Here is an 18,422-nt window from a genome sequence, read left to right on the forward strand (position 1 = left end):
TAAGTATTCATTTTGGGGGTATAGTTTTCCTTTAAATGCAACATATTTTTGTGCAATATATATATATATATATATATATATATATATATATATATATATATATATATAATCAAATGGAGTCCACACTCTCGGGACTTAATAAAAGCTATAAGATGACTTTCGGCCTCTCCGAGGCCTACATATATACATGAGAGATGAAAAATGCACTTTCTTGCATTTAAAAATACGCATAAAGGAAATATGTGTCTTGATTAGTTCAGCGTGACTATTCATAAACACATAGTCCAACGCTCCAACGCAAAAACCGTGAATAAGAACTTGTTTTGGGTGATAGTAACTAAGCATCTCCCAGCATAACACATCATGTTAGGGCTCTTACACCCAGGTGTGAAAAAGCCCATGTGGTGGCTTTTTTTGCACTGCACAGAAATGCAGGAGCTAATTGATGCCATTATTCTCTTTGTGTACTGTAGCCACCGTGTGACACTCTGGGACGCAACTTGCAATTTTCCACCTGCATTGGGCATTTTTAAAAGTGTCCTGTCTGCACTGATCCTATAGTGTAGAATAGGCTTTTGGTAACTCTTGTATTCCAGTTAAGTCAAAAGCACAAAAAAAGTCACTGCACCGTACCACTGGAACCCTCTCTTTGTGTAAGATGCCTTAATTAAATAGAGCTGGGAAAATAGCCTATTTTGTGCTGGCATCCATGCAATGTGGAGGTTCTTCTATTTATTAAGGCGTAACCGATAGCAACCAATTAGCCTAGATCAGTCTTGGGCAGCTGGAATGAAATGCACGGTTGCTACAGTTATTGCACGAATTGTTTAGCCAGGGGAGATAACAGAAATTATTTCATGAGAGCATTCAGTCTACAGCAGTGATCCCCAACCAGTGGCTTGTGAGCAACATGTTGCTCTCCGACCCCTTGGATGTTGCTCCCAGTGGCCTCAAAGCAGGAGCTTATTTTTGAATTCCTGGTTTGAAGGCAAGTTTTGCTGCATAAAAACTGTGTGTTCTGCCAACCAGAGCCTCCTGTAAGCTGCCAGTCCACATAGGGGCAATCAATAGCCAATTACAACCCATATTTGGCACCCCTGGGAACATTGTGCTTTCTTATGTAGCTCTCCAACTTTGTTTACATTGGAATGTGGCTGACGGGTAACAAAGGTTGGGGACCCCTGGTCTACAGCAATTGCCATTTATTTTTTTTTCTAATTGGTTTTGATAAAAATGTTCAAATAGTACTTAACCAATATCTTAAACTATAACACCCGCTGTTCTCACTCATATGTATGAGGTATATAAATACAACGGAGGCTAGATTCTAGGGTAGAACCCCTGAGGCTAATGCCACATGGGGCTTTTCTTGGCCTGCGTATAAGTTTAACTCTGACCTTCTTTGTCTGCACCCAGAGCAACTGTGACGGGCCAGGTGAAGACACACAGAGCGGACTTAAGCAGCAAAATCCACTCCATGGGACTGCAGCCTCGTGTGCAGACAAACAACGGAGCTGATTCCCAAGGATTGAATGATTATTGGCCTCAACTGCCCCTCTGCTCACATCCACCCTCTCCTGTGTCGGAACAGATTTTAGCACAAGTGCATACTTATTTTGGCACCAAAATCCACTCTGTGTATCTGCATCCAGGCCAGTGCAGTGCCTCTGGGTGTATAGGGTTGCAGACACCCAGGATTCAAGAGGGGTCGACTGATTCTAATAATATCCATATAATACACAAAAGCCATGAATATCCTGTAAATTATATCCTTATAAACGGTGAGTTCTGATGTCATCAGTTATAAACGGTGAGTTCTGATGTCATTTCTGTCACATGACACTTAAATTTGTGTATTATAATAAATAAAGTACCCCCAGTTGCAAAATATGAGGATATTAGAAGTTACCTCGGAGTTCCATGACCTGTATAAAAACACTCGGCCTTCGGCCTCGTGTTTTTATATGGTCATGAAACTCCTTGGGAACTTATAATATCCTTATATTTTACAAGAGGGGGTACTTTATTCACTATATATTGTACTCACTATTGTACAATATATAGTGGATAATGTACCCCCTACTGTAATTTATAAAGATATTATGTTACCGAGGAGTTATGTGACCATATAAAAGCACGAGTCTGAAGGCCGAGTGCTTTTATACAGGTCACATAACTCCGAGGTGACTTCTAATATCTTTATAAATTATAGCAGGGGGTACATTATGCATTATAATCTACAATTTCTAGGTACAGTGTCATGATTCCTAAAGATGTCTGGCTTTGCTTTATGAACTACAAAATGAGTCTGTTTTGCTTCTGTCCCACTTGCTGTTTGACAGTACCTGTAGCTGAATTCCTAGTTTTTTCTCCCCTAGCCTTCTTGCCTGCCATGGGTAACATCATAGGAGTAAGGCCAGGGTTAGGAGGGAGATTGAAGGTGGGAGGGGGAACAAGGGTTGGGAGAGAGAGAAGTTATGCAAAAACTGGGAGGGTCGGTGGAAAAGAGGGGAGGCAAAAACAGAGAGAGACCATGTGAGGGGAAGGGAGATCGAAGAGGGGGCCTAGATAGAGTGAAAATGGAAAGTCAGGTAGTGAAACTTGAGACGGGGTGCGAGAGAGATAATGGGAAGAGGAAAGGGAGAGCAGACATGGATGTGCTGGGGGGGGGGAGTGAGACATGACTGAGACCGAAGCAATGAGGGCCAGTATCTGAGGAGTGACAAAGGTTCCATTCCTAGGGGGATAGAGGGCTGAGTTTTGTTCACTTCCATCTATTCTGCGAGATCCCCTCAATCCCAGCCTATCGCAAATGTGCCCAGGAACAACCTCTGCGCTGATCATTCCCCCAATTATTTTCTTTTGGAGCACAAGCCTTTCTGCTGCTGCTCTTAGAGAGCCTGCCCTGCCTGCATTGCCTTTGCATTAGAATCAGCAGCAGGGCTACTTGGCAGCACGAGCACTGTGTCAGGCTGCAGCAGTCACTCAGCACTAACAGGAGGGGGAGTGAATCGGCGCCATATAAGGTCAAAACTCCGCCTCCTTAGACGTCACGTCTGACGGTGCAGCTCCCCGTGGCTTAGAGTTTTGTCTCCCAGGAAAGGAGGAGTGTTCCATGCTGCGTGTGCTGCGTAAGGTACATTTAATCATTTAATCCTGGCAGTCAGATGGGCGGGGGGCAAGAGCGGATGTAAAGCTGCAGGGAGACGGAAGTACTGAGCAGCGTGGCGGAAGTGCTGACTCAAATAAACGGCGCGTTCTGACGTCAGAACGCGCCGTTTATAGGGATATAATTTACAGTCTGGTCCCATAGGGAAATGACCAGACTGTAGATTATATGGATATAATACGCAAAAGCCATGATTATCTTGTAAATTATATCCTTATAAACGGTGAGTTCTGATGTCATCAGTTATAAACGGTGAGTTCTGATGTCATTTCTGTCACATGACTCACTGAAACGTGTGTATTATAATAAATAAAGTACCCCCAGTTGCAAAATATGAGGATATTAGAAGTTACCTCGGAGTTTCATGACCTGTATAAAAACACTCGGCCTTCGGCCTCGTGTTTTTATATGGTCATGAAACTCCTTGGTAACTTATAATATCCTTATATTTTACAAAAGGGGGTACTTTATTCACTATATTATAAGTTACAGAGTTATTCCATGACCATATAAAGTTACACGGCATACGTTGTTTGATTCCCAGGTGTAGATGGCTGCATAGCGCTTTTTGGGCCTCCTGATTAGCAGCAACCTAGAAAGTTGGATTGGGCTTTATCTATTCTATGAGATCCTGAAGGCTTTGTTGCAACAGTTGTCAAGTGAGAATATATCCACCATATGATGGATGTCTGCATTTTCCAAACATGTTCCCCGGCAATTTAGTGAAGACGTTCTCCTTAGGTCAGACACCAGTCCCTGCTAAACTGAACTGTGTCTTAATGCATTCAAATCATGTGGAGGCGACAGCTCTATCCAGTCTGCTGCTTTTTCAGCAAAGCTTCCCAATAAATTAGAATGGATGAGGTACAGGCATTGTCACTTGAAAAGTCTGAAACTAATTTAGAAATAGTATTTATTCCTTCCGGTGAGCCAGGTTTATTGCAGCAAATAAGTTTACATTTCAGATAGTTCTTTAGAGTTTATGTAATTGTACTCTGCAAGCTATGCTGGTCTTGGGTATAATTATAGAATTAAGAGTGTGCTCTGCCATATTTCATCCTACAGGAACTGGAAATTGCAAAAGTCTGAAGATACTGCAGATGAGATCACTTTATTACACTTTAAAGGAGAACTAAACCCTAAAAATGCCATATTTTATATACTGAACATATTGCACCAGCCTGAAGTTTCAGCTTCTCAATAGCAGCAATGATCCAGGATTTCAAACTTGTCACAGGGGGTCACCATCTTGGAAAGTGTCTGTGACACTCACATGCTCAGTGGGCTCTGAGCAGCTGTTGAGAAGCTAAGCTTAGGGGTCGTCACTAATTATCCAGCAGAAAATGAGGTTGGCCTGTAATATAAGCTGATGCTACAGGGCTGATTATTAAATGCTGATGCCAATTGCACTGGTTTCTGTGCTGCCATGTAGTCATTATCTGTATAAATTACTAATCAGCCTTATAATGTGACATTTCTATTCTATGTGTACTGTATATTGTGAGTGGGTCCCTAAGCTCAGTAAGTGACAGCAGCACAGAGCATGTGCAGTGAATCAGCAGAAAAGAAGATGGGGAGCTACTGGGGCATCTTTGAAGACACAGATCTTTACTGCTAAAGGGCTGTGGTTGCCTTGGGCTGGTACAGAAGCACAAAACATAATGTACAACATTTCTACCTACTTTAGTTAAGCTTTACTTCTCCTTTAAGGGCTGGGTTGGTTCATTTTAAGTATTTTGCATAAGGATATCTAAATAATATAATGTAAGGTCAGCATAGATGGGCTGCATTTTTTTAGGAACTAATTTGCGCCATGGTTTGCTATTTAGAACTGCACATTTAGATGCCCCCCCCCCGTAGCAGTAAATAATTGGTGCAGTCTGGAATTCCCAGTAGAAGATAATGTGTCACCTGTATTAGAAATCACGATCATATAAAGATCCTAGAATGTTTCTTTCAATATTCTCATAGTCTAAAGTTGGATTTGATTATTTTTTTTAATTATATGTTTCTTTGAGTCATGCGTTACAAGTGACATCACTAAGGGCCCATTATAGCTAATGACAAGACTAAGCACAGATATTGGGAAAACTGATTAAAACCATTCTTTTAAATATGTTGTTTAGAATGATGAAATCAGTGAAGGCAAAACAAATATGATCTCAAGTAAACAAATTGTTTTCCTCTGTCGCTCAGTCTCTCCTCTCAACCACAAGCAAGATCAATGGAAAAACACTCCTGCTAATTAACTTTCCTTCCAGATTGATCAGAGCTTGGTATTTGCCCATTTAAAGCTCACTCTGTTTGGAAGGAAATAGTTGTATATCAAAGTTATTTTCCTCCTCTAAGGCTGTGAGGTAGGCACCCCGCCAGGGGCATGAGAGCAGGGTACTACAGTGGATGAAAATCACAGAAATCTGACAGTAATGCACCCTGAAACGTTATAGGGAGGGTTATATGGAACAGTAGGAGGAGTTATAGGGAGGGTTATATGGAGCAATAGGAGGAGTTATAGGAATGGTTATATGAAGCAATAGCAAACGTTATAGGGAGGGTTATATGGAGCAATAGGAGGAGTTATAGGGAGGGTTAGATGAAGCAATAGGAGGAGTTATAGGGAGGGTTATATGGAGCAATATGAGGAGTTATAGGGAGGGTTATATGGAGCAATAGGAGGAGTTATAGGGAGGGTTATATGGAGCAGTAGGAGAAGTTATAGGGAGGGTTATATGGAGCAATAGGAGGAGTTATAGGGAGGGTTATATGGAGCAGTAGGAGGAGCTATAGGGAGGGTTATATGGAGCAATAGGATGAATTATAGGGAGGGTTATATGGAGCAATAGGAGGAGTTATAGGAAGGGTTATATGAAGCAATAGCAAACGTTATAGGGAGGGTTATATGGAGCAATAGGAGGAGTTATAGGGAGGGTTATATGGAGCAATAGGAGGAGTTATAGGGAGGGTTATATGGAGCAATAGGAGGAGTTATAGGGAGGGTTATATGGAACAATATAAGGAGTTATAGAGACGATTATATGGAGCAATAGGAGTTATAGGGAGGGTTATATGGAACAATAAGAGGAGTTATAGGAAGGGTTATATGAAGCAATAGGAGGAGTTATAGGGAGGGTTATATGGAGCAATAGGAGTTATAGGGAAGTTATATGGAGCAATAGGAGGAGTTATAAGGAAGGTTATATGGAGTAGTAGGAGGAACTATAGGGAGGGTTATATGGAGCAATAGGATGAATTATAGGGAGGGTTATATGGAGCAATAGGAGGCGTTACAGGAAGGGTTATATGGAGCAATAGGAGGAGTTATAGGAAGGGTTATATGAAGCAATAGCAAACGTTATAGGGAGGGTTATATGGAGCAATAGGAGGAGTTATAGGGAGGGTTATATGGAGCAATAGGAGGAGTTATAGGGAGGGTTATATGGAGCAGTAGGAGAAGTTATAGGGAGGGTTATATGGAACAATATAAGGAGTTATAGGGACAATTATATGGAGCAATAGGAGTTATAGGGAGGGTTATATGGAGCAATAGGAGGAGTTATAGGGAGGGTTATATGGAACAATAGGAGGAGTTATAGGGAGGGTTATATGGAGCAATAGGAGGAGTTATAAGGAAGGTTATATGGAGTAGTAGGAGGAACTATAGGGAGGGTTATATGGAGCGATAGGATGAATTATAGGGAGGGTTATATGGAGCAATAGGAGGCGTTACAGGAAGGGTTATATGGAGCAATAGGAGGAGTTATAGGAAGGGTTATATGAAGCAATAGCAAACGTTATAGGGAGGGTTATATGGAACAATATAAGGAGTTATAGGGACAATTATATGGAGCAATAGGAGTTATAGGGAGGGTTATATGGAGCAATAGGAGGAGTTATAGGGAGGGTTATATGGAACAATAGGAGGAGTTATAGGGAGGGTTATATGGAGCAATAGGAGGAGTTATAGGGAGAGTTTTATGGAGCAATAGGAGGGGTTATAGGGAGGGTTACATTGAGCAATAGGAGGAATCATAAGGATGATTTGGATGAATATAAAGAAAATACAAGTTTTACAAATCAGTGCATTTGTAACTTACACTTATTTTTGTGGCTCCTTTTTCAGGTGTCCCAGGAAGTGATTTTAGCTGAAGGTTAAAAAAAAATTACTTATTACTTAGAAGGTAGAAACAGACAAGCAAAACCACCTGCTATTTAGTGGCACGGTTCAACACATAGATTGAACACCCCATGCCATAATAACACTTATCACTTCTTCATTACCACATTCTGCATAGTTCCATGATTATATCAGGAAACACTGTGCCATCAGTGCTGGAACTATAAATGTTAAGGCCCCTGACGCTGGAGGGAGGGAGGCTGATGCATGATTCTGGAAAAAACTATACAATTTTACTCAATTTCATGGACATATCTACAATCCTCAGCCATCATGGCTAATTACCAATTAGATGCACTGCTTAATGTGCAGCCCTACAGATACTTTAAGACACTGTTATGGAGAGCACAGTTTGGCAACCTAGGTGCCAAGCCATGGCTATGTGTACTGCTCAACCCTAATTAACAAGCCAAATCTCTATTTAATGATATTGGTCTCAACATACACGCCTGCGGAACAGAATTAATCAGGAGGTTTCAGCGCAGATCTATGCAGAACAGGGGGAGAACAGGTCTCATCAGTACATACCCCAAGGGAACATTTATCAATACGCCTTTGATTTCTGTTTTTCTCAGGAACAGTAAATACTTGATTTAACACAGGCTTATTTGCATTAATCCTTAGTAGTCAAGAGAAACCCTGGCTGCAATGCTAATAGGGGATCTGGATAGTTTTACACCTAACAATATAGGCCACTGTTAAAAGAGATTCCTTAAAACAGCCCTGCACTCGTTACCCTCTCAACACAGATCTTGCTGTTCTTATTTTGTCTTACTCCCTATGAAACCTTAATGCCCTTTTACTTTGACATACTGGAACCATTCTGTCATATCACTGTTCTCTTTTGCCTCCTCCAAGGTATTTCTTAATCTGCTCTGATATTTAGACTATGGCCTGTACCACCGCTTGCTTAAAGGGATACTGTCATGGGAAAATGTGTTTTTTTTTCCCAAAACACGTCAGTTAATAGTGCTGTGCCAGGCAGACTTCTACACTGAAATCCATTTCTTAAAAGAACAAACAGATTTTTTTATATTTAATTTTGAAATCTGACATGGGGCTAGACATATTGTCAGTTTCCCAGCTGCCCCAAGTCATGTGATAAACTTCAGTTACTCTTTACTGCTGTACTGCAAGTTGTAGTGATATCACCCCCCCCCCCAGCAGCCTAACAACAGAACAATGGGAAGGTAACCAGATAGCAGATCCCTAACATAAGATAACAGTTCCCTGGTAGATCTATGAACAACACTCGATAGTAAAAGACAGTAAAAGGAGAGATAACAGCCTGACAGAAAGTAGTTCCATCCTAAAGTGCAGGCACAAGTCACATGACTGGGGGCAGCTGGGAAACTGACAATATGTCTAGCCCCATGTCAGATTTCAAAATTGAATATAAAAAAATATGTTTGCTCATTAGAGAAATGGATTTCGGTGCAGAATGAGCAGCACTATTAACTGATGTGTTTTGGAAAAAAAACACGTTTTCCCATGACAGTATCCCTTTAATGATTGACAATAATTCATTACATTGGCATTCAGAACAGGTGCCAAGTCCCATTCCTACTGCTCACACTTCTGCTTTGCAGCCAGAGTCTATCTGATGCCAGTGGGTATATTCATGTCTTAACACTTCCAGACAGAAGAACCATTCTTTTCAATCTCTCTCCCCATTCTCCGCACCCACCCTTTGCGTCTTCCATAGATGCTCCTTCCCCCTGTTGAATTTAATTGCAGTTCAGGGTTGATAAAAATGCACCTTGAAGCGTCTGCACAAAGTATCCCTCATTAAAATCCCTGGCACAGAATGACTATCAGAGCTTCTTATCTGAGCATGAGCAACAGAGGGGGTGGGGAAGGTCTAGAAATCTGATGAAGTGATAAGATTCAGAATCAGATAAGAAGGTAAAATTAAAAACTGTGGGGTGTATGAGGAAGCGTACAAAAGTGGAAGACTTAGGTTCAAGGGTAGGAACATAATAACATTTCCACACATATGTGATAAATATTTAATTTTTTTATTATATAGGTTAGACCCTGACCTGCAGATCAAGAATAGTTGCCTGCATCTCAGTAATAAGTACCTTAAGCTGGAAAAGTTTATTTATATAATTATTTACCTGGTTCTCTGCCCACGTTTCCTTATTTGCCCAATCTCTATGGGTGCGCATATACCACCACTGGATCTCCAATGAATAGGGGATGTCTCCGCTGCCCCTGAAGGAACATGCCATCTCCACGTCCTCCCCTGGATGTGCACTAACATCATGTGGTATTTCTGTGAACAACGCTGGAAAAACAACAAACAAAATCACACATTTAGAAATATTCTTGAAAGGTGCTTAATATCTTCTACGAGAGGTTGTGGTCGACAATAAACCAAATCTATCCAGATGATCGTCCTCCTTCAAAGTAATCATTGACTCACATTAAAACTCTAAAATTATTCTTACTGCTTTATATGGATTCAACATATAACTCTAACAATCATATAAACCTCCCTATAACTCCTCCTATTGGTCCATATAAACCTCCCTATAACGCCTCCTATTGGTCCATATAAACCGCCCTATAACTCCTCCTATTGTTCCGTATACCACTCCCTATAACTCCTCCTATTGCTCCATATAATCCTCCCTATAACTCCTCCTATTGGTCCATATAAACCTCCCTATAACTCCTCCTATTGCTCCATATAACCCTCCCTATAACTCCTCCTATTGCTCCATATAACCCTCCCTATAACTCCTCCTATTGCTCCATATGACCCTCCCTATAACTCCTCCCATTGCTCCATATAACCCTCCTATAACTCCCCCTATTGCTCCATATAACCCTCCCTATAACTCCTCCTATTCATATAACTCCATATAACCCTCCCTATAACTCCTCATATTCATATAACTCCATATAACCCTCCCTATAACTCCTCCTATTGCTCCATATAACCCTCCCTATAACTCCTCCTAATTCTCCATTTAGTCTTAGTAATGCCTTTGCATTTTCACTTGGTTGCTTTTATCATTTATCTATAAAGCAATAGCACTCTTTCTCTCTGTTAAATCTGTATGCCAAATGATCCACTTTTTACTTCCACCTAATGGCTCCTTTCTTATTCAGTACACTCACACCCACTATTTCTCAGCTGTAGTATCATGTTAACCAAACCTAAGGGTTTGGTGAGCATTACCATCACACTATACGGTTAATTTCATGTTGTAGCCCCCGCCTTGCTATCTCTCAGCAGTGCATTTCATTGACTAAACTGTGCTGTGCACAGAATCTGTTCTCCTCATTTCTTTTTGCCTTCTCCCTAATATGCCTTCATCACCTACGTTCTCTCTTTATATTGCCCTCTGCTCTCCTAACTTCTTCCTTTGCCTCTCTCTACTCCCCAGTGTTTCTTCTCCCTCTCTCCCTCCTGTCGCTGGCTCCTTAGCTGTAGTATTTCGTTTCCCTTCAAGGGCGGCAACAGAGCACCATCTGTCAACAGAACCGTAAAAAGCTGATACAGGCAGAGGGGGAACAGCCTGCAGCATGGGGAGATGGGGGAAACTGAAAACAAACAAAGACATGCAGCTGAGAAATAAATGAGAGAAAGCACCATTTGAACCAAGGAAAAGAGACAGAGGTACTCCAATACCGAGGGCACAAGGAGACCGTATAGATGAAAAGTAAACTTGGGAATGTACCAAAAAGGAGTTTACAGGAGGAATAATTTGCTCATTTGCTACTAAAATGCACCTCTATTTAACTATAAAGGTAAAAAATGTAGTTTACCGAGAAGATAAGAAGTTTCTTTGGCATTTCATTTCTTAAAGACCATTGAAAAGAACAGGGTGAATAGCTGGGTAAATGGCAAAGAATTAGAGACTGACACAACAATGGGGTTTCATGCCAATTCAGCTCTGCAATCTGATTTTAAAGTTATAATCCTATGGGGCTCATTTATATAATAAAGCTGCAAAACTGTACTTAGCAGCCAGTCAGGAATTTGATCAGTCTCTTGATATTAGTAAAGCTTTGGTTATGATTGGGCAGTTTTGCACCTGTATTTGTAAATGAGCACAGAACACAATGCTGCTCTTATCTGTTGAGCTGCAATTTTAGTGCTGACGTCAGAAATAAGTATAAAAGGTTTTAGGATGAACATATAATTAATGACCTGCTTGTTTTGGACACTTTTGATTGCCACACCCACAGCGACACAATAATAATAATAATATAATATTTAATAAAAATGGCCATATGCAGGCAGATTTAAGTTGCTAATGTGGCCCTTTTAGGCCTGTGTATGGGATGTAGAAAATTGGCCAGATATATATCAGGTAAGTATAAAAATCTGGTGGGGTGAGGACCTCATCGGCACAATGCAGTCCTCTGCTGACGGGCCAAGATATTTATCTTTGTAGATGGGAGAAATGGGCAGATTACACAGGCCAGGTGGTCCTTGTGGAACAGAAGGAAGCATTGAGTTAAAGAAAGCAAAATAAGAGCAAAGTTAGTAAAAGGATGGATCAAAAGGGTATGAAAGCAAAAGGGTATACAGTCATGTAAAAACATTTGGGAACCCCTCTCAGCCTGCATAATAATTTGCTCCACTTTTTTTATAGGAGGTGTCTAGAGGCTATTACATTTGCAAAAGGAGGCTCAACGAAGTATTGATGTAATATCTCTGTTGGGGTGCCCAAATTTATGAACCTGTCTAATTTTGTTATGATGCATATTTTCTGTTAATCCAACAAACTTTATGTCACTGCTGAAATACTACATGTTATATATTAAAAGGAAGTTGCTACGTTGAAATTTCAGCCAATGATAAACAAAACTCCAAAGAATTAAGAGGGGTTCCCAAACTTTTTCATATGACTGTATATGAAAAGGGCAGACTGTAAGCAATGATACAAACTTAGAGAAGGCCAGAAGAAGTCTAGGATAAGGCCAGAAGGAAAGAGGGCAGAGGGTTAAATATAAGCTGTCAATAGATCAGGAGACATGGGACATGGCAAAAGCAAACCAGAGGTATATAAGGAAAAAATTGGATTTCAGTTTTTTAAGGCACTTTTTTTTTTTTAAGAGAACGAGAAGAGTATATAAAGAAAGAATTGTTCAGTGTACCTTCCTAAAAAAGCAATACGTTTTCCGAACGAAAGAGGTGTGATTACCAAAATAATGTGTTATAGAAATGAAAAGAAGTAAAACCCCTCTCTATTCAATTGACCACCAATTAAAGAAAATTCAAGTATTAGTGCAGCAGTGTCAGAGTTTATTAACAGTTTCGTTAACGGTTACTAACCCAGTGTTGCTTCAATTATTGGGCAGCCATTGCTGGGTTACCCAATAAAGTGCTATGTGCTAGGTGCTAATAATTCATTAGCAATTAAAAATCATGTAACAGGATTAATTAATATTGTGCTATAAAGTGCTAGTGCTTCAAATGAAATTAAGAAGTTAACTTAAATAACCAGGATTAAATTGACCCAGGTGAGATTAAAGTTAATTCATTATTATATATCACACATTAAAATCCATTCATTATAGAAGATTGTAAATAACTGATTAACTGTTAAAAAGTAAACTTTACTAAATTCATTAAAATTGCTGCAAATCAATTAAGGTAATCTTTGAAGACTGCATAAAAATTGGTGAGTAATAATTAATCCATACACCCCCGTTAGAGTTATAGGGTGTTAAAAAACGTTTGCATAAAATTATTCAATTATTACTCCTTTGAATAATTTTATGCAAACGTTTTTTAACACCCTATATAATTTCATTTGAAGCACTAGCACTTTATAGCACAATATTAATTAATCCTGTTACATGATTTTTAATTGCTAATGAATTATTAGCACCTAGCACATAGCACTTTATTGGGTAACCCAGCAATGGCTGCCCAATAATTGAAGCAACACTGGGTTAGTAACCGTTAACGAAACTGTTAATAAACTCTGACACTGCTGCACTAATACTTGAATTTTCTTTAATTGGTGGTCAATTGAATAGAGAGGAGAACGAGAAGAGGTAATGAATCCAAGAGAGAGTTTGGGGAGTAAGAGCAGGGAAGTTACAAAGAAATGCAGTTAGGCTGGAGGGGGGGAGCAAGAGGAGGGCGTGAGCGAGAGGAAAGGATGCTTCAGAGCAGCCGCTGGAAGATTGGAAGAGACAGCAACGGAATTACATATCCATTGAGATTTAGAGGAAAAAAACAATGTGACAGGAGAACAGAGCCAGTAGCTGGTCCATGCACTGACTTCACATGTTATTAATGAGAGGACTGGGGAAAGGAGGGGAGGAGAGACAAAGAAATGGAAGGAGAGAAAAGAGTGGAGAGAGAAGAAAAGCGCACATGAATGAGAGCAAAAGAGAGGCAAAGTAGGATATACTAATCATCAGAGGACATTTAAGTGCTCACTATGGTTCCAGGAGACACGATTGCCACCTTTAGTCCATAAGTGTTGCAACTGTATAAGGGGACACCTGAAGAAGATAAGAAATATAAAGAATGCAAGAAGAATGTATTGGTAAAAAATGGCTTGAAAGAGAACTAAAGTAGAACAGGGTAAATGAACCTAATGCAGCTGCAGGTGGCAAAAAAAGAAGAGAAGTAAAGAGGGAATAGCCGTCCCACTATCTGAAGGAGATGGTAGAGCTTGGAGTCAGTTCTGGCTGCACATCAGATGGAATATCCTCCACATGCAGGGCCTCATCTGTAGCAAATTAACATAATCTTGGGATCCTCACAAATTAATGAGAAATCAACAGTATCTTTATAGCAGGCAAGTATGAGTAGAAAGTAGAGAGACAATGGTAAAGAAGGTCCTACAGAGAGGCAGCTAAGCTTAGGGTGAGGTATAGTATAGTGCAGGGCTGTCCAGCCATATGTAAACATTAAAAGGAATCACTACAGAGATTAACTGGCCCCTGCATTGTTTAAACCTCAAATTCAGACTAATCCCCTGTATCACACCTGTGATCCCCCTGCATTGTTCACACTTGTGACACCTCTATTGTTTATATCCTAAAGGCCTGTACTGTTCTACCTGAGACCCAGACTGAAACTGCCCACATTGTTCACCTGTTCACACCTTATTCAAAATGCTAATGGGGCACCAGCACTGTGTCACTGTATGTAGTACATATTAGAGTGGTCCTGATTTTCCTGTCTCCTGCTCTGTTCTGCCTTTCCTCCCTGTGTGTGCCATTCTCTGCTTGCCCAGTGCTGCTTGTGTGTGCACCATTCTCTGCTTAGTGCTGCTTTTGTGTGCCATTCTCTGCTTGCCCAGTGCTGCTTGTGTGTGCTATTCTCTGCTTACTCAGTGCTGCTTGTGTGTGCCATTCTCTGCTTGCCCAGTGCTGCTTGTGTGTGCCATTCTCTGCTTGCCCAGTGCTGCTTGTGTGTGCTATTCTCTGCTTACTCAGTGCTGCTTGAGTGTGCCATTCTCTACTTGCCCAGTGCTGCTTGTGTGTGTCATTCTCTGATTGCCCAGTGCTTCTTGTGTGTGCCATTCTCAGCTTACTCAATGCTGCTTGTGTGTGCCATTCTCTGCTTGCCCAGTGCTGCTTGTGTGTGCCATTCTCTGCTTGCCCAGTGCTTCTTGTGTGTGCCATTCTCTGCTTACTCAGTGCTGCTTGAGTGTGCCATTCTCTGCTTGCCCAGTGCTGCTTGGGTGTGCCATTATATGCTTGCCCAGTGCTGCCGGTGTGTGCCATTATCTGCTTGCCCAGTGCTGCTTGTGTTTGCCATTCTCTGCTTGCCCAGTGCTACCTGTGGAATGTAAGCCTGTCAGGGTTTTTTTCTTGGGGTTTGTTTGCAATTGTTGTTACGGGTCCCTAAGGTGTTTAATCATGTGTTGGGGGTTGTTGTATTATCCACAGGGGAGGATGAGGCATATTGATTTAAGGGTATGTTTTAACATGACTTCAATTTTTCACATATGAGTGATGAGGGATTTCCCTGCAGTGAGCACCAACTATTTGTTTTTTTGGTATGATGCCATCGTTAATGTGGATATGATCTTAAAAGTTCTTGTGGTAACATGGTTGTGGTTTACAGTGGGTGTGGTTTAAAAGGGGGAGTGGCCAACACTGACTTCATTTATCAGCCACCACATACGCCAGTAAAATTTTGGCCCTCGGTACCACAGAAGTTGGTCAGCACTGGTATAGTGGAAGATGAATGGACAGTGTTAGACTTATGCTGGGAAAGAGCTGGGTCTTCTGTAGTATTCCCTGCAGACCAATTGGTCATGCCCTAGGGTTGAGAGGAGAACAAGTAAGTCTTAGAGGGGACACTGATGAGGAGGAAAGAGGTGCACCCAAGGGAGAGCCAACTTAAAGGCAAAGCACTAGCCTGGGAGTACTGGAACATGAGTGTAAGATAGAGGGAATTTGGGGCTAAGATAAATGAAAGACAATGTTAAAGATTCACATTGGGGTGGGACTGTAGGAAAAAGGAAAGGATGAGAGAAGTATGAGCAGATGGATGGTTTAACTTCCCTAACAATATAAAATGACTGCAAGGGGGGAAAATGTGCTAAACTAAAGCCGTTAGATGAGCGGTAAAACATTTTCAAGGATACTCGTCAAGTACAGGTTGACTCCCATTATTAAGATATCATGACCTGGATGATGGAAAGCCTATAACACAGCTGAAAACATTAATAAGAGACAATATAGGCCAGATGCAATAAGATAAAGAAGACATGAAAACACAGACTAATAATGAGTTTGACCAGGTGCTTTTCATTTCTTACCCTCCTGTTTCTACTGGCCCTATTACCCTCTGTCCTGTTGTAAAACCTGTGCTAGGCCTTTAACTTCCATCCATTGTATAATGAGCCCCAAAGTGAGAAACTGATCCTTCACTCATAGATAACCTACTCCTGATAACCCTCCTATCAGCAGTCTGCAAATGAACCATCACAAGTTCATTAGGTTGATGTGTCTCCTTAATAGCATGCTAATTAATATTTAGCTGTCTAATTAGCTTGCAGCGCCCAGATGTTGAGTCTTTTATGGAAGCATCATGGACTCGGCATATCTGAGTAACCGTTGTGCTGCCAGATGCACTGGGGGAGAGCTTTATAAGAGAAAATATCCATAAGAAGTTCTTTAAACATGGCATGAACGCTTCTTTTCATTTACCAAGCAATTACTTCTGACCTCTCAGACCAGGACCCTTGTTTTGATCAGAAGGAAAAGAAATAAAAATAAATATATATATATATATATATATATATATATATATATGCTCATTAATAACATCCCCATCAGGCAAACAACACAACATTTATTCTTTACATCCAAAGACGATTTGGTGTGGGGGGGGGGGCAGTGAGTGAGTATAAACAAGGGATCAGTCACCCTGCCAAGGGGTGATATCCAATAAAGCAGCTGGGAGGAAGAGCAATATAGCAACTACAAGCAAGGTTATAAACATGTTGGGTGCTGCTGAGGAATAGCAGATTGGTGCCCGCTCTCAGCTCTCATTACATACTGACAGCCCAATAGATTTCCCTGTAATGGGAGCATGAAGTACATGCTCTGAAGGTTTTAGCATCTGTGCAAGGGATTTATTGGGGATGATGTTTCCCATGTGCCGGAATGACTAACACCCGATTCACAGAGCAAGTATGGCAAGTTTCTCGCGTCTCTGCACCTGTATATCTGATTGTAAGCTCTTTAGGCCAGTGAATTATATAATTGTATTATATGTTCTCTGTGTTAGAATAATGGATTCTGTGTTAACTGTGTTAAAGGAGAACCTCTGCCAGGGAATCTCAGCATATATTGTGTGTACCAAAGGATCTATGTGCCAGGGGATCTGAAAAGAAGATTCATGCCAAGAAATTAGAGTACATAATAATGAAGGGGTAACAAGGGAAATGGGGAGTAAGGGAAACTATATCCAGTATTGTAGACTTGTAAGCAGTAAGGTACACTTGCCAATATTAATGGGGGGTCCAGGTGCTCAAGCCCCAGACCTTCAGCTTGGGGAGGTAATATCATACATTTTCAATTCACTTGTAGGCTGGCACAGAAAACTGGACTTCACCTCAAAATATGATGCAAATAAAAATTATTTTATTACGCAGAAAGGAACATCTCAGAAGGTGGCATTACACGTTTCGTGCCTTGTGGGCACTTAGTCATAGGCCATGTGACTATGACTAATTGCCCACAAGGCACGAAACAAGTATGGCCACCCTTTGAGATGTTCCTTTCTGCGTAATAAAATAATTTTTATTTGCATCATATTTTGAGGTGAAGTCCAGTTTTCTGTTCCAGCCTACAAGTGAACTGAAATGTAAGAAATCAGAGTGTTCTAATTGTGCCAGGGGAATCAGAATGTAGGCTCTGAATGTAAGGACAAGGTATGTGCGGGATATCCAAGTGTAAGATCTGTGTGTGCCAGAGAATCTAAGCGTAAGATCTGTGTGTGCCAGAGAATCTAAGCGTAAGATCTGTGTGTCAAGGAATCTCAGGGTAAGATCTGTGTGTGCCAGGGAATCTAAGTGTAAAATCTATGTGTGCCAGGGAATCTAAGGGTAAGATCTGTGTGTGCCAGGGAATCTAAGTGTAAAATCTGTGTGTGCCAGGGAATCTGAGTGTAAAATCTCATCTACGAGGTGAAGTCCAGTTTTCTGCTCCAGCCTACAAGTGAACTGAAATGTAAGAAATCAGAGTGTTCTAATTGTGCCAGGGGAATCAGAATGTAGGCTCTGAATGTAAGGCCAACGTATGTGCAGGATATCCAAGTGTAAGATCTGTGTGTGCCAGGGAATCTACTTGTAAGATCTGTGTGTGCAAGGAATCTAAGTGTAAAATCTGTGTGTGCCAGGGGATCTAAGCGTAAAATCTATGTGTGCCAGGGAATTTAAGCGTAAGGTCTGTGTGTGCCAGGAAATCTAAGTGTAAGATCTATGTGTGCCAGGGAATCTAAGGGTAAGATCTGTGTGTGCCAGGGAATCTGAGTGTAAAATCTATGTGCGCCAGGGAATCTAAGCGTAAGACCTATGTGTGTCAGGGAATCCAAGCATATATGTGTGGAATCGAAGTGTAATATGTGTTTGTGCC

General features: G+C 41.0%; 1 protein-coding gene across 1 annotated transcript in view; it reads right to left on the reverse strand.

The window, feature by feature from the left end:
• The window catches only part of vstm2l.S (V-set and transmembrane domain containing 2 like S homeolog), a 30,595-nt gene that overhangs the window by 2,370 nt on the left and 9,803 nt on the right, over window positions 1-18,422 (reverse strand). The window contains 2 exon segments of the mRNA NM_001096444.1: window positions 7,264-7,311; window positions 9,464-9,633. Coding sequence (NP_001089913.1) covers window positions 7,264-7,311; window positions 9,464-9,633 — 218 coding nt within the window.

The sequence above is a fragment of the Xenopus laevis genome, chromosome 9_10S (genome assembly GCF_017654675.1).
Source record: "Xenopus laevis strain J_2021 chromosome 9_10S, Xenopus_laevis_v10.1, whole genome shotgun sequence".
NCBI lineage: Eukaryota > Metazoa > Chordata > Amphibia > Anura > Pipidae > Xenopus > Xenopus laevis.